Source organism: Diaporthe citri, assembly GCF_014595645.1.
Source record: "Diaporthe citri strain NFHF-8-4 chromosome Unknown scaffold_8, whole genome shotgun sequence".
In the NCBI taxonomy this organism is placed as follows: domain Eukaryota; kingdom Fungi; phylum Ascomycota; class Sordariomycetes; order Diaporthales; family Diaporthaceae; genus Diaporthe; species Diaporthe citri.
The window spans coordinates 714,830-737,905 of NW_025064853.1; the positions used below are offsets into that span (position 1 = coordinate 714,830).

Consider the following 23,076-nt stretch of genomic DNA (forward strand, 5'->3'; position numbering starts at 1 on the left):
GGATGTCGGCTGACGTGGCGATGGTCGCAGCAAAACTCCGGTCCAGCGTCTAACAAACTTGACAGATGAGCAGGCAGGCCACTGCTAGACGCAGGCAAAGGTGGAGGCAAAGTCCGAGGGACAATCCCAGCGACTATATTCGTTCCTGTGTCGCGAATACAGTTATGCGGTGATGTGTGCCTAATGGATTGGCCCTCAGAAGATGAGGATGAGAAGTTCATCATCGCCCAGCATGTGGTGAGGTACGTCGCATCTCGAAAGTGCGTGCCCGTCGGCGTGTTTGTGATTCGCCATGCGCTTTTCGGCAGGCAATGCCGCCATTTTGGGCCGGGACACGGCACCCTGAAGCACCCCTGCTCTGGTTTGGATCTCTATCTGGGGTCCTGGGTCCTCCACAGCACTGTATGCCCGCTTGTACGTGGCTTGTGCGGCTGCTGGCATAACTTCTCGCAATGCACCTTGGGCAGATCTTTGCCATCCCTCCCCCAAACCCCTCCACCCCGAACTCCTTCTCTTCTCCTAGACTTTGTCTCTGACGGTCGCGGAATCAATCCACATCTCAGGACAAGTCAATCTTCCGAAATGCCCGAAGGAGACGCAGCAGCAGGCGCCGCGCCTGCTGCGCGGCAAGAGGAAGGCGGCGTAAGTGGTCCATCTGGAGCTGCCTTCCGTATGGATGGCCAGGATTGATGCTAATTCTGGTGTTTCTAGTCCTCCCTCATGTCGAGAATAGGGTGGGGTCTCGCCATGTACATGGGAATGCAGTTCCTCATGAAGCAGTTCGTCCCAGCTGCTCCGCAGAGCAAGACCGTCACCGACGCCTCGGGCCAAACGGTCCAGGTCCCCGCGAACACCGCCGACATCCCCCCTTATGCTCTACGGCCCAAGTCCCTGGACGAAGGCGCCACTTGGAATCCCGTCCCACAGAAGGTCGCACCGCTATGGCCCGACGACAGCGTTGTCGACATCATCATCACACTCTCGGACTCTGTCAGGCCCACCCCGCTCAAGGATACTCCCGAGGAGATGCTGGTTTTCAAGGAGCAAGACTTCAAGATTGGCAATTGGAGCGAGAAGCGTTCCGTCGACACTACAATCCAAGTTCCCAAGGCCGTCCAGAACAACGGAACTCTTTGGGGACACTTCTACATTGGTCTGCACGGTGACTCCCGTCTCGATCCGACGCAGCCAGGCTACGATCCGGCCAAGGCCTACTACTTTGCCTACCCCTTTACCCAGTACATCCCGAAGAAGAAGGTCAAGAAGGTCCACAACCTACTGGAAAGCAAGAACATCACCGAAGCTGAGAAAACCGAGGAAGAGGAGACAGGTCCTATCATCGTCGGCAACTACTATCACCCCAACACCTCCTTGTCCTTCGTCCCTGGTGCTGGCACCATTATGTACCCAACCGCCAGCGGTGCTATCCGGCAATTCCTCCATCTCGAGCCTACCGGCGCCCGCGATGGATCGGGTCAAAATTCGTGGTATTATCCTATCCTGTTCGCCAACGGCTTTTGGCAGCTGAAGAGCCACCACAACCTTGTCAATGAGACAGTCAAAACTCTACCCGTCCATATTGAGCTGAACAACTTGGCCCAATGGAAGTTTCAGGTAATGGCCTCCATTGAACTCGGAGGCAGAGAGTCCGCGCGTCAAGCTGCCTTTGGTAACCCCGTTGCTGGTGGTGGTGATGGCAGCGAGATCGAGATGATCAAGGAGATCTTCCTCGACACCAACCCTATTCTGCTCGGTATTACCATCGTGGTCAGCATTGCGCATCTGATCCTCGAGACCCTGGCGTTTGGTTCGGACATTGCTCACTACCGCAAGAAGAAGGATAACGTTGGCATCTCTGTCCGGTCGATCCTTGCCAATGTCTTCATGCAGACAGTCATCTTCCTCTACCTCGTGGACAACTCGCAGAATACAAGCTGGATGATCCTAGGCTCCCAGGGTGTCGGTATCGTCATCGAACTGTGGAAGATCACGACAGTGGTCAATATCAGGGTACGCGATGCGGAACCTGGCTCATGGTTGCCGAAGAAGGTAGTCTTTGAGGACAAGCACAAGCTCAGCGAGACCGAGGAGAAGACGAAAGAGTACGACGAGATTGCATTCAAGTATCTGTATTGGATTGGCGCCCCGCTGCTGGTCGCATACGCTATCTATTCGCTCGTGTATGATGAGCACAAGTCGTGGTACTCATTCATCATCGCCACACTCGTGGGCTCCGTCTACGCCTACGGCTTCTTGATGATGGTCCCCTCGCTCTACATCAACTACCGCCTGAAGAGCGTCGCTCACATGCCAGGCAAGGCAATGATGTACAAGTTCTTGAACACCTTCATCGACGACTTGTTCGCCTTCACGATCAAAATGCCGCTGCTACACCGTCTTGCGACCTTTCGAGACGACATCATCTTCTTCGTCTACCTGTACCAGACTTGGGCATACAAGGTGGACTATACCCGAGTGAACGAGTTTGGCCAGGGTGGTGAAGACGAGGACACCGCAGAGGAAAAGAAGGACAGCAAGGAGCTCCCTGCCCCGGCCAAGGATGATGTGCCGGTTGCCGTGAAGGCCACAGGTGCGTCTGGTAGCGCGGGCGGTGCTACGAAGAGGAAGTAGATAGGTCCCACAGTGGAACACCTGGACATTTACCGACATATAGGTTGTTCACATGGCCGAGTTGGGGCTGCTTGGGCAGGCGGCTATCGGCAATAGACTGGTCTGACTGTATGGTTCAGCTTGCTTGAATCTCAAACATGTTCGCATGTTCTCAGCACGAGGAGCAGGTAGAAAGACCTGCTAGTCCATCGATGTACATGTGCATACGGGAGAAGATTTCATGATACCTACCACATAATGCTAGAACATAATCAGTAACCCCAAGATAAATGATCCCAGGCGAAATTCTCCTAAACAGGTATTTCCAAAGCAGGTTATCCCAAAGCAGGTAGTTCCAAAAGAAGTAATCCCGAAAGAGATCAGTCTTGCGGAGCAGGTCATCCATCCAAGGGACGGGCTACGGGTCACCACAGTGACAGTCAGGCCACATGCCTGGTTTCGGAGCCTCAGCGAACTGTTCGGATGTTCAATGCCTCGCTTGGTTGCCCAAGACCTGCATGCGTGTATGATACGGTGTCGTCACAACCTCCAGCCTCCGTGCTCGTCATGATGAAATTTCCCTCCGGGCCCGCGTCCCTCACCGCGTCGTCTTGGGAAGCGGCAAGACATGACTGAGCCTCAAGAATGGATCCCAGAGCAAGCGCCACAACTCCACTCGCTCACATCGACATGGAACTACCGAGTTGCTGTTTCCCGCGGGCCCGCGGGAGATCCCTAGGCCTTTTCCTACCCACATTTACCCCCTGTACCGTAGCACGCTCGCAGGACACGAAGCCCGTGTGATTCAAAGGCGGCATTTGGGGAGACGAGGCTGCTGAGCCAATCAATTTTGGAAGCTCTGAATTTTTGTTGAACGCGTCGATGAGGAAAATCATCTGCGTGTAATAATATGGCTGTCCCGAGAAAGTTGGCCTCGCGTCGTTGCAACAATATGTTTGGCCTTTTCCATGTCGAAAGCACCCAATGTCTTCGAGATGTACAGATATATCGAGGAGGTGACAAGCTCCCTGAAAATCTATAATCATTAAGCATGTAGTGAAAACACCACCGGCCTTTAAAGCGGACTCCTCTAGCTAATACCCTAAGCTTTCCACATAAGCCAGATATATAGACGTCGACTTGGTGAACAGAAGTCAGCTGTGGCCACTTGTCGTCCATCTAAGACACCGGTGGTTTTGATGGTAGCTGGGCTATTTTCAGACACTTGAAATTTCCCTGTGGGAGCAATTCACATATGTTGACCGGAACGACTCTAGATTTTTGAATTCTATATTTCACGACTAACGCTTACTTCGATCAATTCAATCAAAATGCACAATAAGGATGAGCTACTGCTAAAGCGATGTTCTACGCTCAAAAACTGCGCACTCAGGAATGGCAGTGTTGCAAACGCAGCCGACAAGACAACCTTTTTTGTGACGAGAACTGTCAGTACAGTGGCCGAGGACACGAAGTACAACTGCTTAACACGCACAACAAGCATCTGGAACGTCACAGAAAGAATGCCAAGTCACATCCATGGGGACGGACTGGTTCTGGGCAGCCGGCGGAGGTGAGACTAGCGAAGAAACACTGTCGTTTGGGACGTCTTTAAGAGGGGCATCCGTTTCTCACCCACTATCATAATCTCGCCTCTGCGATCTACGCCCTTTACTACAGAGGATTTTCACGTGGTGTGTATGTTGAGCGAGAAGACGAATGATTTGAAGAGGAGTGGACGAGTAGATGTGCCGGTAAGCCAGACACGCAAAACGGGCGACGGAAGCCGCGAAGATGGTTCAACCTGGGCTTGTTCCTCACAGTGAGCCCCGGGCGACAAGAGCAGCTCCCGTGTCTCGGAGCCAAGAAGCCCAGGGACATGCAGACAAGAGATATGCAGTCTGTTGGGATTGGATTTTGCCAGGTTCAACAATTCAGGGACTGTATGTATGTCATGCAATCCTATGGCACATCACAGAACCAACATGGCACATCAGAGAGCCAACAGCCCCCCTTGGCGCTTGCAACTCGACCCCTGAAACGCACATTGCACGCCTGTGCACCAACAATCGCTCGGATGTGCTCTGTGAAATCCCTCGAAGGAGGTAGAGGGACACAATGCCATTGTGTGGGCCGGTGGGTAAGGGGAAAGATCTTTCTACCCTTGTTTTCCCACTGGCCGGATGTGGTCGATGAGATTGATGTGTCCAATTGGCGCGAGAGCACAACCTCACACTTGGGAGGTACCGACATATCCTTCCTTGATAACCGAGACCGAGAAGTTATGGGGCGGTCTGTCTGCATGGCAACCTTGAAATGTTTTACATGTTCCAAGGTTGTTTCTCAAAGATCAACCTGTCAAAACAATGATGCCGTCATGGCCCGCCATTCATGTCAGTCATAACGGCGTCCGTCGTCTCGGGGACGCGAGGAGAAAACTGAGCCTCGAGAATGGAGTCGGGCAGCAGAGCCACAGCCCCGCTAACGCACGTCGAGACCCGTATTACTGTTTCCGAGCCACGTGAATAGCGGGCGGCCGCTTCAGGAGACCGTCCCCCCGGACTCCAGGGAGGCTCGTGCTTGGGCGTACCTGACTGGACTAGGGGGAGTCGAGGACCCTGGGCGCCTGTACCCGGGTCTTGGGTCGACTGGCTGTTTTGTCTTTTGCCCACTGCAACACCTAGAAAGTCTCCCTCACGGTTTATTCTCGCCCGATGGTGTGCTGCACTCGGTGCATAGACGCGTGGAATTCAGTTTAGCCCAGAAATAGAATCAGCCAGTCTGTCAGTGAGTTATTAGTGAGGCCAAGCATCTGAGATAGGGGACAATAGAATGAGAAGAGAACAATACGACCAACGAGCCCAGAGCCTAGACCTGAAAACGGTCGAGAATGCGACCTGGCTGGCGTGTGGGCAGAGCTGGAAGACAGAACCCGTGCTATCAGCGAGAAACCCCCACCCCCTGGGGCTTCCCGTAGGGCTGTGCAACGAACAGACCAGGGCAGCCAGGACACAAACGGGCGGGCCGAGGGGGCTTTGTCTGCCCTGATTCGTCCCTCGCAGTGCCTGGGGGGGCAGCGAAAGCTTAGGGATGACCCGACCTGTCCTTGGGAGGCCCCGTCACTCCGCAGCCAAGGAAGCTAGCAAGACAGAGCCCAGATCAACCAGACACATGCGCGTGCTCCTCCCCATTGACGACATCCATCGGCTGCGCACTTGCATGGGGCATCTTCACGGAAGCACACCCACAGACTGACTACATCAGGACCCTCTTTGCTGCTTTGCCGCTCTCTTTTAATATGACGGCTGTCGCCCTCAGCCTCAGTCGCCACCAGGACCTGGACCGACCCGCCGCCACCAGCTGCTGGAGCAGGTTCAAGCTCGAGTTGCCGCTGCCCAAACGATGAACAGGAGTGGCCACCCCAGCCGACGGGGAACTTCATCCAAGGCCACAGACAATGACACCGCCGACGGGTCCACCGAAGAGTCCGTCGGCTCGCTGCTGGCCGTCATCGCCAACTCCATCAACGATGCCCTCCGCCTCCTCATGTTCGCCGACAAGGCCCACTGGGGGCCCGACGAGTTCGAGCAGGTCCGCGCCCTCGAGCACACCCTGGACGAGGCCAAGAAGGACTTCCAGGAGATGGGGCCATTGCTCAAGGGCTCCGTGTACTACGAGAACGACCGCAGGCGTATGTGCATTCTCACATCTCTCATTTCATCCTCCATTTATTCCTTCATCTCCACAGGGGACGGAGATGGGGGCCATTGCTGGCAGGGTCTAAAACGGGATGCGGGATCCCGCCGTTCGACCTCTAATTGACCCCCCTGGTCCTGTGCTACATCCCGATATGCATCCGGCTTCCAATCGCCCATGTAACCCCCTGACTCTGCTGCAATGCCATATCGCTGACTGGACATATCCGTCACACAGTCGAGTCGCTCGACGAGCTCGGGGACCTGCGCACAGAATTCGAGAACCATGCCCAGGTCTTCAAGGACTGGCTGCGACAAGGTGGGCCTATCGAACCTCTATGGGTCAACGACACCGTGCGACTGAGACGCGAACTCCATCGAGCGCAATGTCGCGCTGCCGCCCGGATATTCGCCTCCCAGCAGGCCGACATAGCAGACGGACCGGGACAGCGATGTCTTGGCGCGTTTGAGGTATATAGGCGGCAGCGACGGCTGGACGACCGCCGGAAGCAATACGAGCAGCAACAGGGAGGGCGAACCTCGAGGTATGAGTCGACGCGGGATGAGGTGGCCCAGGCGCAAGGCAAGAAACCAAAAAGAATACAGAGCTGGGAACAGCAGACCCCCGTGATGGGCACGTCCATCGGCGAGGCGGTGGAGATGGGTCACATGGGCCAGCAGAAAGCGCCCTCGATACACTACAGCGAGCAGTTGGACGCCGTGGAGCGGGAGGCCGAGCTGACGGAAGCGCTGGAGGAGCTCGTCCCCGTCTGCAGCACCGTCGGGCACTTCGAGCGGTTCGGTGACCGGGATGTGGGCTTTGAATGCGATTTCTGCGAGGGGTTCATCGTGTGGAACGACCTGATGGTCATGCCGACGAAACCGGACCCGTCCGCCGTCGCCAAGGGCGTCACGGAGCAGCCGAACTGGCAGTCCCGCGGGAAGAGCGTCTCGACCGGCGAGGACAAGACCGTCGTGTTCGCGCCCCTCGCCATAGCGAACCACCTCGCGCCCGAGATCGGCGGCTGGCAGGCGAGGATACTCTGCCCGTACTGCGACGACTACAACTACTTCGAGCAGGGCGAGGGGGACGAGACCCGATATGCCCAGGACGAGCGCGGCTTCGGAAGCCTGGACGAGTTCCAGGCTCATCTGGAGTGGCACCACACCTCGACTGCGATGCCGAGCCTGCCATCGGCCAAGAACTGCGTGGTCATGTAAGGCGCGCACGAGGAGGGTGTGACGTCGCTTATCGGGCATGTCACCAAAATTCAATCACTTGAACGGCGTTTCTTATCGAGAGGGGTTCTTGCTTGGTTGGCGTTACTAGGAATTGGGATAAGCCGTGGCGTTTGGGGCACTTGAGATATGGCTCAACCCACGCAGAAGCGCGCCATGTTGGATGGGACACGTACGTCAACGCTGCTCGGCTCAGCTGCAGTGAGAGCGGCGCAGGCTGGCAGGGGGCTCCTCATATCTGTCTATGTTCAACGCTCAATATACCCATGTTTTTCCAACACGCATACTAAACTGCACCAGGCTTCAAAGCCATGGCCATGAATTTTTCAATGTTCTGCGTGAGCTTCTGTTGAACAAAGCATCTTACTTTAATCGAGCCAGGAGAAAGTACTGTAATCGTTCAAGAGACATTTCCGTAGCTTCTTCACCATCCGGATGTCAACGCCGCTCGCTCCATTAAGTCGTGCACAACGCCTGCTGTGTTTGTGGATCCGTATATTATGATCTGTTTGCCTCCAGGGACTGAACCTACCGCTATGCAGCCAACGCCGTAACTCCAGTAACAACATCCTGTCACCTATTACATGATAAACCATATTCCCCTCCCCGCCCCGGCTGTCAGCTGCCCTTTCAGAAGAACCTCCACCACAGGAACACGATTATGATAAAGGCGAGGCCGCCGATGGGGCCGTACTGCTTGAGCAGCAGGTCCCAGTTGATCTTGACCGCGGCCCTGCGGTACTTCTTGCTGTCGTCGCGCAGGCGCGAGCTGATCTCGCCCATGCGCTCCAGGCTGTCGCCGCGGTAGAGCAGGTCCTCGATGTTCTTGTGCATGACCTTGGTCACGTCGCGCAGCTCGTCGTTGAGCTTGTCGAGGTTCTGCGTGGCGCGGGCGTCGCTGTAGGTGCCCTTTGTCTTGTTGATGAAGCTGTCGAACTCCATGAAGGCGTAGGGCCGCAGGGTGGGGCTCAGCAGCTGCGTCGCCGGGTACGTCGTCGAGAACTCGGTCGCCAGGTCCGACAGGTAGGTGAAGGCCAGCTTGCGCGGGTACGACCGCTCCGTTATGCAGAAGTAGACGATGTCGTCCGCGATCAGGTAGTTGATCGTGTGGTCGCCCGACTCGATCGACGCCTGGGACTCGGAGTTGCGGTTGAGCCGGCGGAGGATCAGCTTTATTTGTGACTTGATCTCGGACAGGGACGACTCGGTCTATGCGAACGTGGTGTCAGAGCATATGATGATGACAAAGGCGTTGGGGTGGAACGGGGGGGGGGTTGAGAACTCACTGCCTCATCGTCTACAGAAGCGCATAGGTACAGGCCGTCAAGCCGTGCTATTTGCGTTGACCTGATCATTTTGTCTCAGGCTCTGTGTGTGCGCGTATGTGTGTATGGGTGTGTCGGAGAAGATGCGCCCGAGTGTTTGGAACACGCTGCCGTCGTCTTGCAGCCCTCCGCGGTAGAGCCTTGGTGTCTCTGCCGAACGTGTCCTCAACGGGATGACGCCACCTTTCCGTTTCTGCCTGCTTGTGGCGATTCAACCGATTGCTTTTCGTTGTTTGCCGGTCTGCTGAGAACAGTGATGAACCACAGGGTTTCAATTGGCTTATGAAAAAGGGAAATCAGGCAAGTCTTGAAGCTGGAGGTTTGGTTGAAATTAGAACGAAGATGATAGCAGGGTTCTAGGCCTGGGCTTCTGGGGTAGCACATCACAGTTGCAAGGCTGCCAATCAGAGCACGGATCCCCTGGATGACATTGACCTGTGGGGCGGAGCCGGGGTAGCTCCTGCCCCCAGCCCCCAGCCTTGCTATCAATCGAGACCACATAGCAATGCTCCTCCCTCTGGATTAACTGGTACAAGTGAGCAAGCCACCGTCTCCCAAAGAAATTCACGCCCAGCGTTCCGTGCTGCCAGGTATTCGCGTTTCTCAGCATGAGCTTGTAGGGGACCAATCATGAGACTGCCCTGTCCTTGTCTTTATTTGTGGTTCATGTAGCTTGTGGCCATGTCACTCTCCCCCCATCCACTCACTCAGTGAGATCTCATTTCAGCCTGGACAGAAATCCAGAAATGGATGTGTAAACAAGCCTTTCACCCCGCTATTCTTTGGTCTCCCGAGTGCCTTCCTTGTGCATCTTTCCGTCTCATCTTCCAGCCTCAACAACAAACGATCACCCCGCGGGGTCCACTTTCCCTGTCTGCAGGCAACTAGCTCACTTACAATGGCAACCGCTACATATGGCCTGCCTTCGGGCAGCCAGCAGTCAAGCTCAGACCTTTCAGAACCTCCAGATTTCACAGAAGAAGAGATTGCAGAGTTTACAGCCACTATGGCTCCCCGCACTCGATCCCAGAGCGAGAGCAATGGCCAGGCAAAGTCGACCAGTGACTCGACGCTGCCTCTCAAACGGTCTGTCAACGATGGACCCGCCACCAAAGAGGACGAAAAGGACGAGGTCGTTGCGGAAATTGAGGTTGCCCCTCGAAGCAGCCGGCGCAGAGTCCCCTCAAAACGTGCTCAGGTCACATTCGCACAACCAGCCTCGTCTGCGACACCTGCCACTAAGAGGCCAAAGACGAGTGCCAGGAAGTGGACTCCAGAATACGTCACCCAGAGCAAGCAGTCACCACTCGTCAACAAGGATTTGAGGGTCAGTTTCTCGTGCTAAAACACTGGACTTGCTGATTTGCTGACGTACAAGACCAGGCGTTGCTGCTGCACCCCCAGGCGTGGGATGTCCTCGGCGACGAGGACAAGAAGGAGTTACTTGCTCTCTTTCCGGACACACGACACATCTTGAATGCCAACACACCCGACGCTCGTCCGAACATCATGTCCCTGCAGAATGACGACAACTTCCGCCACGACACAGAGGAGTATGTGTCCAACCTCAAGGCGGGCATGCATGACCCCGCTTGGCTTCAGGATGCCTGGGCGGCTCACGAGGCCCGCGCGTCCGGTCAGTTCGACGAGTATTACATCCGCAAACTCGAGGTTGACTGGAAGACAACGATCCCCGACGAACTGAAGCCGGAGAACCTGCGATCTGTTCCTGCAGCAGAGCCCAAAAAGGGAGCTGAGAGTGAGACCCAGGCGGAGAGCACTCAGGTATCTGCGGCTGCCAAGGGATCTGAAGTGGTGGAGAGCAATACGGAGGCCGATGGTGGCGACGGTGTAGAGGACGTCGTGATGGGTTCGAGCACGGATGGATCCGCTGCAAGCGTCACGGAAGACCTTCAGAAGGTTTCTGTTGCTAACGTACATGAAACCGTGGGTGGAAACCCTGACAAAGACAGCACTGCTGCAGTTGTGGACTGAGAGCTGTGTGCATTCTGCTTCTAACAGTTGTTGGTACGGGCAGCCGTGGTCGGGCCTCCTAGGGGCCTAATTAGGCAATTACTCAGCCCTAGACCTAGATCAGCTAACTTAGAACATACTCACCCAAATCCCTGGGTTCTTTCGCACTGTGAAACGGTCAACCGATGGGCGAGGCGATCTCCAATAGGAGGCTTATCCCAGAGGTTGTCCCATAGGAGGTTCGGTCTTGGGATCTCGATATCAGGATGTTCTGACTGCTGGACAGGGCAGTGGCCTCTCGGAAAGGCTTAAAGGAATACGTTATTGTAACCACAGAGAAAGAGCTCGGAGAAGCATTTCACGTGGAAATGAGCACAATGCTTTGGACGACATCGAAATAGTGCTAGCAGCAATTATAGCACCAGGACGCTTTGAGCTTCATGACCCAAGGAATGACACAATGACGAGTGTGTCTAGATCTCGTCTTCCTCGTCGTCGAAATCATCCTCCCGCCCCATCTCGTACAAGATCCTTCCACCTTCTCCACCGCCGATATCTTTCTGCGCGTCAAAGTAAGGTAGGACAATGCCGTCCCTGTCCTTCCGCTGCTTCTCGGTAAGGCCCAGGTTAAACGTAGTCTCGGCCAAGTCCTCCTCCTCCCTGGTCATCGTCCGCGCCCGGCGGCGCAGCGAAAAGCGGGTGGTCCGACAGCAGCGACAAGGCACCCGCCGCGGCGCCCTGGGGCGCGAGCACGAACCTCTCGACGACGGCGCGGCCGCTCCGCCTCCGCAGCTCCATCTCGACCACGACGCCGCCGCCCGCGGTGGGCCCCTTGACGCCGACCAGCACGCCCTCTCGGCCCTCGGCGAGCCCCCACGCCGGCTCGGGCAGGCTCCTGTCCCTTGCGCGGCGGCGCTCCCACGGCCTGGTGCAGGCTCGAGACGCGCAGGACGGCGGTGGCAAGGTGGTTCAGCACCGTCAGCGGGTGGGGCTCGTACTCGCTCAGGGCGGTTGGGGCGAGGGCCAGGGGGACGTCTGCGTGGTAGGTGGCCACGAGGGAGATGGAGGGGTGGGTGAGCAGGCTTGACAGGAAGGCGGTGAGGTGCCTTGGATGGGTCGTCGACAGCGGGTTGAGGGTGTCTATTATGAGGAGTGTTTCTGGCAGGTTTGGTCAGTTGGAAAGTACGCTCAGCTGTTGGGTCATGTATTGTGAGCTCACTCTGTGACGATGAAGTTGATGAGGCGTTTCTCGCCGTAGGAGGCGGGAGGGTGGTATAGTGAGAGGTGATCTCGGCGCGCAGCTTTTGAAGTTGCTTGCCGGTGGCCCTGACGAGGACATCTGCGTTGGCAGGCCTTTTGATTGTGGCAAAGGATATGAATATGACTTTGGTGTGAGCTATCTGTGCAACTGTAAGTGCACGGTCATGGTAAAACAGCGTTGCAGGGCAGCATACCTTCGCTCGCGTTATGAACTCTTGCAACACTGGAGTTGCGCCCTGCTCCAAAGTGTCAAGCACCAGCGTCAGAGGACTGGCATTGTCTCTGAGGTTGAGTAGTTTCTGTAGCAGCAACAGGCTGTGGGATCGCTTGTGAGCTTGGGCTGAGGGTGACATGGCGGGCTGTTCCCAAGTCAACAGGGCGCCCAGATTCAAGGTTCCAAGACCAGGTGAATTACAAACAACGGAGGTGGGTCTACAGGTATTGCGCAAGTAGACTATCTCCTCAGCATGAAAGAATGTTTATCAGTCTAATTAATGAACGGCTGCGGCACTGTCAGGTTGCGCAATAGGAGTAAGTGCAGGGGTTTTTACAGTGGATCACCCACTGTAGAAAAATCCCTGCTGCAGCCCTACGGCTGATCCGCGCTTAGCCTTATTTCAGCCGCAACTGCCTGCCATTGCCTGAGCTCCACGCTCCTGAAGCTTGACCACCAACGTCTAATCACATCCAGGCGGACAGTCCCGCGCTGTCTTTTCTCCCCTCTCCACCACAGTTCGCAGCTCCGATGCAGGGAGACCGATCCTCTAGACGCGGCGGCGGCCGGCCCCCACGGGACAGGGACCACCAGTCCGGGCGCAGAGGAGGAGGAGGATACAGAGACGATCGCAACCAGGACCGCGACCGCAGACGATACGACGATGACCGCGACGACGACCGTGACGACAGACGGCGCTACCGATCCAGATCCAGAGATAGGGACAGGGAAAGGGACAGGGGCAGGGGCGGAGGGAGACCCGGAAGAGACCAGGACAGCAGGCGTGACCGCTCCAGGTCGCGCGACAGACCGCATCGCGACGGCCGCCCGCCACGCGACGCGCACGATTCCCGCCGTGGGCGAGACTCCGATGGCAGGGATGCGAGGAACAGGGGCAGTGGGACACCTAGACACAGAGATGGTATTTATAATAGTGCCTCAAGATCCCACTCGCAGCAAATTACTGACATTCTTCAAGATCCTCGCCGGAGGTCGGCATCGCCCCGACGCAGCGGCAGCCCTGCCACGGCAGACTTGCCCCACCGAGGCAAAGGCGGCGGAGATAGGTCCAACACGAACTCCTCTATGTCATTCAAGGTCTCACGGCAAGACGGCGAGCGTGATCGCGGTCGTCCAAGGGACGAGGAGGAAGAGAGCTACCCCGATGACCGTGAACGGCGGGGCCGGAGAGACGATGACGACGAAGGTGCCGAGCCAATGGACCAGGACGAAGAGGACATTGACGTCGAGGACGACGGCATGGATGACGACATGGCAGCGATGATGGGCTTTGGGGGGTTCGGCACCACCAAGGGAAAGAAGGTGGTCGGCAACAACCTCGGCGCCGTGAGGAAGGAGAAGAAGACCGAGTACCGCCAGTACATGAACCGTGTCGGAGGTTTCAACAGGCCTCTCAGTCCCGGCCGCTAACTTAGTCGACAAACGAGAAGCATTTTTTGCTTCGCGGCTACGATATATCCTGCTCGTTCATGAACGTGCAGTGAGGCCTTGCGAGACTTGGCCATAATTCTGGGGGAAGTGTCAAATCAGACAGGTCGGTAACAGTCTAGCAATCCACACGGCATCTCTACGCAGTGGTAATTGATTACTTTAGAGAAACCCACTCTTCCCCTCTGCCCGCCAGAAATGGGACAACATCATTCCCCTTGTTCAGTTTGTAGTTTGGAGTGCGGTCAACTCGTCTGCAATGATCGTCGCTCTCATACTGAATGCTCATCACCCAGCGCTCGTCGAACGGCATCATTTTTCATACTGACGATGAAGACAGCCTCGGAACTTCCAGAACATTGCTCGATACCCGAATCTTTGAATCTTCTAACGGCCTCCTACTCGCTATAGAGGCAACGACAAAAGCCCCGCCACCCTCGCACATGCCAGGGCCACACAGACCAAAGCCGCCGGACCAGTCCTGTCGCCCCTGAAGGCCGTTCCTGCGCTGGCAGCCGAGGTTGACCGCGTCGCAGACCCAGCCGTCCCCGATGTCGCCGTCGCCGTCGCGGCCACGAAGCCAAGGAGGCTCGTCGGGTCCGGGCACCTCTCCGAGCTCAGTGCCGTGACCGCCTCGTTGTTGGCATTAGTCGGGTCGAACCAATAACTTGCGCCAGTCCCCCAGCTCCCCGCTAACTCGCCGGCCGTGAGACGCACCGGCACGTACTGCCGCGACACGGCGCACCGGCCGAGGCCCGTCGTGGCGATGGTGGACGCGTCGGCGGCGCCCGAGGGCGTCTCCCACAGCGAGCAGTCGCCGCCCACCAGGGTATCATGTAATTCCCCCACGGTCATCTCGCAGCGCCACGTCTTCTCCGGCGCCGCGGACGGGGTGTAGGTCCCGCCGAAGATCGTCACGCTGCTGTCGGTCCCTGGGTTCCGGTACCACTCGGCGGGGAACAGGTCTGCCTGGACGCACTGCTTGTCGGCGTCTTCCTCCTCTGGCGTGCGGGTGGTGTGGCTGGTGTTGCCATTTGGGCAGTCGACCCGCAGCCGATGGCTGTTTTGGTCCAGCTCGGTTGGGGGGAGTTCTTTTTCGATCTGGCCCCCGTCGAGGCTCAGCGGGCGCGCACCGTACATGAAGATTGGGGGCCACGGCTCGGGTGTCGTCACGGGGTAGTAGGTCATCGTCGGCCCCAACCCCGATATTGTTGTAGTTCTCGTTGACATCTCGTCTGTTGATTATGTGGGGTTTCAATGTCTCCTGTTGAGGTTGAGGAAAATCACAAGATGGGCTGACAGACACCATCCGGTTTGAGACTCGTTGCAGCTAGCTCTTATATGTATGTGTGCCTTTTTCTTTTCCTCTGCATCGCCGCTTTAGCCGGATCCTGCTTGCCAAGATACTGTCAAATCACCCAAGCGCCTGATTTTGCTGGGCAACGATTCCTTCGAGCTTGGGCACACATGAACTGCCAAAATTCGGCCCTTGAAAGTGTCGCACGTGAAGCATCAGCTCACTACGCTATCAGTCGCCACCGTTAGGCTTTCGTCTGTCCAAATGCAATCTGAAATTCGACCACCCCTCTCACAGTTCATCCTCGCCGACGACTATTTGTTGCTCTTCATCCCCGTACGTCCCTACATATTCTGAAGTGTCACCCTTCGCCAAAGCCTGTCCCCCAGACCCCTCGATACCAACAATGACATAGTCCTTGACAATAGCCGTCCCGTTCCCGAGCGCCTCAATTTCCTCCTTAGTGCAGGTCATCAACTGGAGTATGTAGCACTGCCCCTTCGGCACAGGCATGAGCTCGTTCTTCTTCCACCACGTGTCCCGGGGTCCCTCCGTCCGGAAGATATCCGCGCCGCTCTTCCACCCGCCCGTCGCCGTGAGGTCCAACGTTCCAGTGGCGATGTCCTTGTTGAACAGGGCCCTCTCGAAGATCCTCAGGCTCGCCTCCGGCTGGTAACTCGGGACCATGTGGCCTGCCTGGTACACACGGGTAAAACTCAAGTTACCGTGCTGCCGGGTGAGACCGTACGGCACGAACGGCGGCTCGTCAGACGAGGCCACGGTCAGGGCCGTGTAACCCGCGTTCGCGAACGCCTTCTGGTGGCGGTGCGGGATCGCGAGCGACGCCGCCTCCCCGCCGATCCAGTTGCACGCAAGGTCCCTGTCGCCATACATCAGGTGGACCTTGACGCCGTTGTCGAGCAGGTCGGCCAGGCCCTCCAGGTAGCCCCCGCGCGCCATGTCGCCGTGGGCGGTGAAAACCTGGGACACGATCGGGGAGACCCAGGTGAAGTTGACGGGCACGCCCAGCGCGCGCTGGACCCACTGCTGGTTCAGCCAGCCCAGGTGGAAATTCAGGGGGAACGAGTCCGCCGAGGGGTGCGTGACGTCGAACCAGCCGTATTTACCTGTCTCCATATAAGGAGCAACGAGAATGTCGTAAGAGATAAATGACACGTTGCGGCAGTACGATTCAACGTAGTCCGCGTCCAGATTCGGACCGTCCGTGGCCTCGAGGGCCTTGTTGAGGCGCTGGCACTCCCGGGACTGGTCGACGATTCCGTCGGGCCGGTAGAGCTCGTACAGCTGCTTGTGCTTGGTTGTCTCGTTGATAGCCTTGATGCCATATGTGTTGTTCCAGGCGAAGAAGGAGTAGGCCTCATCCTGGACGAGGACGTCGATGCAGGCATTGACGAGCCCCAGGGTATCGAGGTGAAGATAATGGGTCCCCGGACCGGAGATCTCCCCATTGGCGATCTTCTGGTTCTGCTTGTGGAAGAAGTCCATGATCTTGGGGCCGTAGTGGCCGCCGTAGCTCTCGGCCCACAGGCTGATCTTCTCGTCGTGGGGCTTGTACTCGGGGAACTCCTCGAACCAGGTCTGCGCGAAATGCCACAGAGCAACGGCCGCATGCTCGGTCGAGTTGGGCGTTTGCGTCGCGTTCTGGCTCGCAAAAGTGCCGACGTAGAAGGTCGAGTTGGTCTCCGGGATCCCGTCCGCGAAGTCATCCAGCTTGATGGGGAACTCACCCGAATACGAGTCGTCCATTACATTCATAGCCAATAGGTCATAGGTGCCGTTGTTGAGGGTATCGTACGAGAACCCGACCTGGACGGGCTGGTCGATGTAGAGAACATTGACCTCGTTGTTCCAGCTCCACGGGTTCAGCGTCGTGCTGTTGCTGTCCGCGTTGACGGCGCAGGGCCCATTCTCGGACAGCATGCCCAGCAGACTCGAGCCTCCCGGTCCGCCGTTCAGCCAGATGGACAGGGGAGCATGGTGCGGGTCCTTGCGGGACTCAATGAACCAGAAGAAGGTGTTGATGGGGTAATTCTGGTCCTCACCCTCCTCGTTGAGTGAGTATGGGGGAAGGTGGACATAACCGCTGTAGCTCTTGACGCCTGGCGTAGTCTCGCACAGCTCCGGGTTTTTATAAGAGATAGTTATACCCTCGTGGTGCTTGGATCGTACCGTGTTGATGCCTTCTCGAGGCGGAGGGAATTGGGCCTGCGAGAAATGGGCGAGGGCCGCCGACGCCAGCAAAACGGTGGTCAGCATTGCAGGTTCTATGTCGACCTCGGACCTCAACCACCGATGTATCCAGGCGCCTTCCGGATCCGGGTCTTGTGTTGGAATGGACGGATTGACAGAGTCGACAAGACTTGTGTGAACATAAGTGAAAGTTCAATCATGACATTTTGATGCCGACAGGCTCAAACATCGAAGGTGAGGAGAGAGCCTCGCAAAGAAACCTCCCAGCCCCTGCCGATAGCTGACTTCCCGAATAGGGAGGAGGCCCGCAGAGTCGGACGAGCTTGGCCAGTGTGGGGATGGTTTCTCATCCTTCTGCCGGAATAAGAATCGGGGTTCCAGCATTCTAACGCCGATAATGACGGCTTCCTTCTCCACGCCGGATCGATAATACGCCGCATTCTCACTCCGAGCTGCAGGGCTTATCTACCTACACAATGCCTGCGCAAGTTGACACTCTAGACCCGCCCAATTCTTCCTCTACGCATCGAGTCGTGCGCAGCCTCACAGGCACATACTCTTTGGCGGCTTTCCATTGTCATTATCATTCATGATTCTGTGGTATTCTATCTCATCCTTGCAATCGACCGTCAGGGAACAGCACCCACATGAGTGCTGCTCAGTTGGTCCGGTCACTCCTGTCTCACCGTTTGCCTTCAATTTTTCCGACTAGGGATGCTCGATAACCTCTCATCTTGGGGGCCTGTCCGGGACCCGGAAAGCATCTGGCACGTTTTTAGACAATGTCAGAAGTGACCATTTCGCTTCCCGGGCCAGAAAATCAAGACTAATGGACGAGTTCGATGCGTGTCCTTTGTCTTTCTTGAGCCTTCTAGGCATACGTGTGACCAATCTTGTCGTTCTCCTCTCGCAGCTGCCTAAGCTGGCGGTCAAAGTCCTTGTTGACCCAGTCCAGATATACTGACCAGATTTGACACTGCCCGCTGCCGAAAGTCCCCTTAAGCTTGTCGGACAGGAGCAGGGTAGTCCGGAGCACACTACGCACCGCCTCTTCCTGCTTCTCGTACTCCTGCTTCACAGAATTCTCCTTAAGCTTCGTGGACAGTGTTGCCCGGAAGGCTTCCGCGATAGTGTCAAGGCGCCGTTGAGTCTCCGGCGGATCAATGACTGCCAACTTCGAGAGCATCAGATTGCTCAGCGCCCGTATGTCGTTGTCGTCTTTGAGTCCCGCAATGATCCGGTCGTAGAGCTCGATGATGCTGATTCTGGGCATTGCAATCTCCATCAGGGCGTACAGTGACTCGTACGCACCCTTGCGGAGCTCAAGCCCGTCATCCACCATGATTTTGAAAGGACCCATCATGACTTCGCGGATCAGCTCTGGCTTGAGCGTCGACTCTGCAAAGACAAATGGCATCAGCTTGTTGAGGTGGCCCAGGACCATGTCAGGCTTGTTGTTTGCTGCCGAAGTGAACGTCGTCATTGCAAGTCGACGGATGTCCATCTCTGGATCCTGCAAAATCGACGTGAGCATGGATATCAAGTAATTCTGCAGAACAGTGTCGAACTTGTCGCCGCTGTCTGCAAAAGTGTATCGCAGTGCTTGGACAGCAATGCCTCGCACAGCCGGTTCAGGGTTGCCCAGAAGTTTCTGCGACAGCAAATTAGCATTTTGTCTCGGACGAGGAAATAGAATGCTGCGCAACTTACATCGAGCTTGGGAATGAACGTCTCAGGGTCGACAACCGCCAGGCGTCCTATGCACTCTGCACACACCGCCTTGTTGTCCTCGCCTTGAGAAGACTCCAGCAAGCAGTCCCAGACGGGCTGCGCGAAACCGCTAATGTCTGTTCTCTGTAGGAGGATCTCCTTGATCGACTGCAAGAGCAAGTATTGTTTGGCACCCGCGTTCTGGAAGCTTTGAAGAATCACTGGCAGGTACGCCTGAACGTTACCAGCTGCAGCACGGCCCAGCGCCATCGCCGCCGTCAGTGAGAACTTGTCGTATTCATCACCAAAGTGCTTGGTAAAGATTTCGGGCTTCAGAGGCGATTTGGTTCCCAGCCTCAGTGCCGCTTCGCCAAGGACGCTCAGGGCCAGGCTGCCTCTAGCCTTGTCCTCTGCGGTCTCAGCCTCCGTTATGAAGCTGTTGATGTCCACACCGCCTGTTCCGCCGCTGGCAACCAAGAGAGTCCCGATGACTTTGCCTACAGTAGAGGGGTCTCCGCTGACACCGACGTCCTTAAGCATACGTGTCATCAGCTCTTCGCCAACCCCAGATTGACCAATCTGGGCGATGAGGTCGAGCAAAGGTGTCAAGACAGCATTGACCACGTTCTGCTGTACGTAATCGCAAATTGCACTGTCGAACTTCGGGTCAACAACAAATTTCGCATCGACTTTGACCAAGGAAGTCAGAACGCGGAACGTCGCTCCGTGCAACTGAGCATCGGCATTAGCGATGATGGGCAGGAGTGCTTCGACGAGGTTCTCCAGGGTCGATGTGTCCAGAGCCTGTTGGCCTGTGATAGACAGCAGAATATGCTTCAAGGCCTGGATGCTAGATGCCCTCAAAGCTCGATTCGCCTTTCTCACCTGGGCCGACAGCTCCACAACAACATCTCGCGCCCAAGTAGCATCGAAGTTTGGGGACGGATGCGCAGCGATTTCCTCGACTGCTCGCACAGCGGCAAGACGCGTAGTCTCGTTCTTGAGTCTATCTGCGATGATAGAGAGACCATTATTCCGCTTGTCGGCAGGTAGCAGGGTGGCTCCTTCAGCATCGCCTGTGCGGGAGAGCAAAGTGCCCAGCGCATGTATGGCCTTTTGTCGCACCTCCGCATCTGCGTCCGTAGCTGTGGCCCTCCCAACAACCACGTCATACAGCTTGGACAACTCTGATTTGTACTTCTGCGCCGTTTTCTGAGACCGCGGCGGCGTGATGGCTTTCCCAATCTCCTCCACGGTCTCGATTGCTTGAGAGGATATCTTGTAATACCTGTCTGCCACGGCACCAACAACCCCGCTGACCATCTTGGTGAGGTAAGGCTGCAGCAGACTCGATGAGTGCGTCTTGGCAACGTCGCTGAGAAGCTTGAGTGCTGCAACACGCAATGTAGATGGCGTGGCAGAGGCGGCACCGCCACTGCCAGACAACGAGGTCGACGTGGTGGAGGCTGCATTGGTCTTGACCGCATCAATAACAAGATCAAAAATCTGATCCAGGTGGTCAGAAAGCCCGCCTTGTTGGACAAGAATCAGATCGTCCAAGAGATTCATTGTCGCTTGCTTGGTAGGGATTGATTTGCCCTTGAGCAACTTCGTGGCCGCTTTCACCAATTGCGGAGTGAGCTTGGCAAGATCAGCACGGGGTCCACTGGAAGGGATCTTCTCGACAGTAGGTGACACCAGCCCATTGCCATCGAAACGCGCGGTGGCAGAGACACCACTGCTCTGCCGCCTCCGCTTGCGGCTCTGGGTCTGTGGGGATTGGATGTCGCCGTGAGTGCCATCCAGTAGAAATTCGGGAATGATGCCCTCTCCCGTCTTTCGAATGAGGAGAGAAAGCGTAGAGATGACTTCCAGGCGGACATTATCCTCGCGCTCCTCGAAGCGCTTGACTAATGGCGGTGCGATCTGGCTGTAGAGCACGCCGTTATCCAGAAGATCACCGTTGCTCCTCGTAGAGACGAGGGTATGGAGGGCTTTCGCGGCACATCTCCGGGCTTTCCAGCTGGCGTCATCATCGTCATCGAAGCCGACTCCGGCTTCAAACTCGTCGTCGTCACCAAAGTCGTCATCTTCGTCTTCGCCTTCCTCCTCGTCCATGTCTTCGTCTTCATCCAACGCGTAGTTGGGGTCATATTTCAGATACCGGAGAGATGCTGCGATTGCCTCATCCGTATACGGGCGCATTTCGGAGGGACATGATGCCAAGTAAGCTTCGAGTGCAAGTAACGCTGCCTCACGGACCTCAGAGAACTCCAAGCCCACGTCGTCGCCCTCGCCGATTTCTTCAAGATGGCTTTGCAAAACATCCTCCGCCAAGAAGGCCAGAGTCAGCTGGACAACATCGCCGATGTGCTTGCCAAAGCGATGCGGAATAGATCTGGCCATGGAGCCCATGATGGTGAGGTAGAGCCGCTGAGTGACAGGGTCGGTCTTTGGGTTCTTGAGCACCGCCACAGCACGGTTGAGAAATGCAATCAGTTGGTCGTCCTGCAAATGAACAGCCAATATCGAAAGGGCTATCACAGCCTTCTTCCTGACAGCCGACGTTGCCTTTTGGTTGTCAAGCAGTCCTAGGATGACGTCTTGCAGGGCCTGGACTTCGTCTTGTGGTGACAGCATGGTTCCGAAACATTTGACGACCTCGATAATAACATCGACAGCATCGGCGTTCACAAGGGCATCGTCCTGGATGATGCCCTGCCCTGCCGGAGGCAGACGGATACTGCCACTAGACTTGGCCGCCTGCGAGGTGCGTCCCAGAAGCCTGGGCATCAACACCCTACTTATGCTGGTGTATGCTTCGAGAACTTCTTTTGTAGCAGCCTGACCAGGCTGCGGTCGTGGGAGGGCTTCGATGACATTACGGAGGGCCAGAGCAGGGACAGAGTTGTCGACAGAGTTCTGGAGCTTCAGGGTGGTGAGCTTCTCGATCAGGGGTGCAATGAGGTTGGCGGGCGTCTTCGCGACGAGGGGCCCAAGGCTGGTTGAAACAAACAAGGTCAGCATGGAGGCGTTCGCGACAGAGCCTGGAGGAGGGAGACTTGCCACTTGATCGCCTGGTTTTGAACCTCGCCGTTCTGATCGTCCAGGGCCTTAACAACATGATCGATGGTGCGGGCGGCGGTGTTGTAGTCATGATGGAGCATGTCATTCTTGGCATTGGCGAAAACGGCAATCAAGTCGTTCAGAGCCATGAACCTGAAGTCAGGGTCCGTGTCGTTCAGCTTGCCAAGGAGCTGGATGACCGTGTGCGAGGTCGGGTTGGGGGGTATGCTCGTCGCCATCTTGAACGTTGAAGGGGGATGATGCCCCGGCGCGAGGGGTAGATGCTGATTCCGAATGCGAAGTAGGTGGATGGTTTGGGAGGTTAATGATGGAAAGGTCGTCACTCGCCGACAGTGGTATCCTCCCCGACGTAAGACGTAATCACAACAACAAGGAAAGATGACCAAGGTCAAAACAAATGCAGATGGAGGTCGATCAATGGTGGTGTCGCAGGAGCAGCAGCAGCAACAACATCACCAGTAGCTCGATGGTGGGGTGCTGGGTCAGTGTGGGGAACCTTGGGAAGGGCGGTCGTGCTAAGACCCGGTGCCTAGTCTTGGCCCACATACACATGTACCTAGGTACTCACCCAAGACAGCTCACCTGCGGGTATGAGCAACACTTGTAGATTATGCCTGTCTCATTATGTGAAAGTATTTGCCCCTTGCATCGCCCAGTCATTGCATCCGTCACCTTATCACTTCTTGACTCTGCCTAACTCAGGAGTCTGCTTCCGAGACCTCCATCGCTTGAAGCTCATACATCGTGGACTTTCCATGACAACCCGTATTGTTGAATGACCGACAGCGTATTTGTGGTATACCGCTCCCACACCTTCTAGTATTGCCTCCTCCAGCTAACCGGAGATTGCCTAGACACCGTGCCACTACCTAGGTACAGATGTACTTGTTCTGTGTGGCGAAGTTTCTGGAAGCCACTCAATCCTGACCGACAGCCAGGGGTTCATATCATCTCTTTGTTGAGTGACTTCGAAAAGCCTTCCAGACTCAGAAGACAAATTTTGTT

At 56.3% G+C, this 23,076-nt stretch overlaps 9 protein-coding genes across 9 annotated transcripts; 4 read left to right on the forward strand and 5 right to left on the reverse strand.

Annotated features, from left to right (window-relative positions):
• Window positions 1–582: 582 nt before the first annotated feature.
• Window positions 583–2,631, forward strand: INS49_014590 (uncharacterized protein; the record flags this gene model as incomplete). The annotated part of the gene is made up of 2 exons (XM_043175280.1): window positions 583–642; window positions 712–2,631. 2 exons carry the CDS (start codon window positions 583–585, stop codon window positions 2,629–2,631), a joined length of 1,980 nt encoding a protein of 659 aa, XP_043020237.1.
• Window positions 2,632–6,012: 3,381 nt separating this feature from the next.
• On the forward strand, window positions 6,013–7,526 carry INS49_014591 (uncharacterized protein; the record flags this gene model as incomplete). Its single annotated transcript, XM_043175281.1, has 2 exons — window positions 6,013–6,301; window positions 6,544–7,526. 2 exons carry the CDS (start codon window positions 6,013–6,015, stop codon window positions 7,524–7,526), a joined length of 1,272 nt encoding a protein of 423 aa, XP_043020238.1.
• Window positions 7,527–8,174: 648 nt separating this feature from the next.
• INS49_014592 (uncharacterized protein) lies at window positions 8,175–8,899 on the reverse strand (the record flags this gene model as incomplete). Its single annotated transcript, XM_043175282.1, has 2 exons — window positions 8,175–8,753; window positions 8,831–8,899. The coding sequence occupies 2 exons, from the start codon at window positions 8,897–8,899 to the stop codon at window positions 8,175–8,177; spliced, it is 648 nt and encodes a 215-aa protein (XP_043020239.1).
• Window positions 8,900–9,767: 868 nt separating this feature from the next.
• On the forward strand, window positions 9,768–10,864 carry INS49_014593 (uncharacterized protein; the record flags this gene model as incomplete). The annotated part of the gene is made up of 2 exons (XM_043175283.1): window positions 9,768–10,196; window positions 10,253–10,864. The coding sequence occupies 2 exons, from the start codon at window positions 9,768–9,770 to the stop codon at window positions 10,862–10,864; spliced, it is 1,041 nt and encodes a 346-aa protein (XP_043020240.1).
• Window positions 10,865–11,316: 452 nt separating this feature from the next.
• On the reverse strand, window positions 11,317–12,456 carry INS49_014594 (uncharacterized protein; the record flags this gene model as incomplete). Its single annotated transcript, XM_043175284.1, has 5 exons — window positions 11,317–11,503; window positions 11,553–11,768; window positions 11,842–12,001; window positions 12,063–12,243; window positions 12,298–12,456. The coding sequence occupies 5 exons, from the start codon at window positions 12,454–12,456 to the stop codon at window positions 11,317–11,319; spliced, it is 903 nt and encodes a 300-aa protein (XP_043020241.1).
• A 392-nt stretch (window positions 12,457–12,848) lies between these two features.
• Window positions 12,849–13,748, forward strand: INS49_014595 (uncharacterized protein; the record flags this gene model as incomplete). The annotated part of the gene is made up of 2 exons (XM_043175285.1): window positions 12,849–13,239; window positions 13,297–13,748. 2 exons carry the CDS (start codon window positions 12,849–12,851, stop codon window positions 13,746–13,748), a joined length of 843 nt encoding a protein of 280 aa, XP_043020242.1.
• Window positions 13,749–14,171: 423 nt separating this feature from the next.
• On the reverse strand, window positions 14,172–14,996 carry INS49_014596 (uncharacterized protein; the record flags this gene model as incomplete). Its single annotated transcript, XM_043175286.1, has 1 exon — window positions 14,172–14,996. The coding sequence occupies one exon, from the start codon at window positions 14,994–14,996 to the stop codon at window positions 14,172–14,174; it is 825 nt and encodes a 274-aa protein (XP_043020243.1).
• A 358-nt stretch (window positions 14,997–15,354) lies between these two features.
• On the reverse strand, window positions 15,355–17,340 carry INS49_014597 (uncharacterized protein; the record flags this gene model as incomplete). Its single annotated transcript, XM_043175287.1, has 1 exon — window positions 15,355–17,340. One exon carries the CDS (start codon window positions 17,338–17,340, stop codon window positions 15,355–15,357), a length of 1,986 nt encoding a protein of 661 aa, XP_043020244.1.
• An 805-nt stretch (window positions 17,341–18,145) lies between these two features.
• INS49_014598 (uncharacterized protein) lies at window positions 18,146–22,289 on the reverse strand (the record flags this gene model as incomplete). The annotated part of the gene is made up of 3 exons (XM_043175288.1): window positions 18,146–18,925; window positions 18,985–21,985; window positions 22,054–22,289. 3 exons carry the CDS (start codon window positions 22,287–22,289, stop codon window positions 18,146–18,148), a joined length of 4,017 nt encoding a protein of 1,338 aa, XP_043020245.1.
• Window positions 22,290–23,076: the final 787 nt, after the last annotated feature.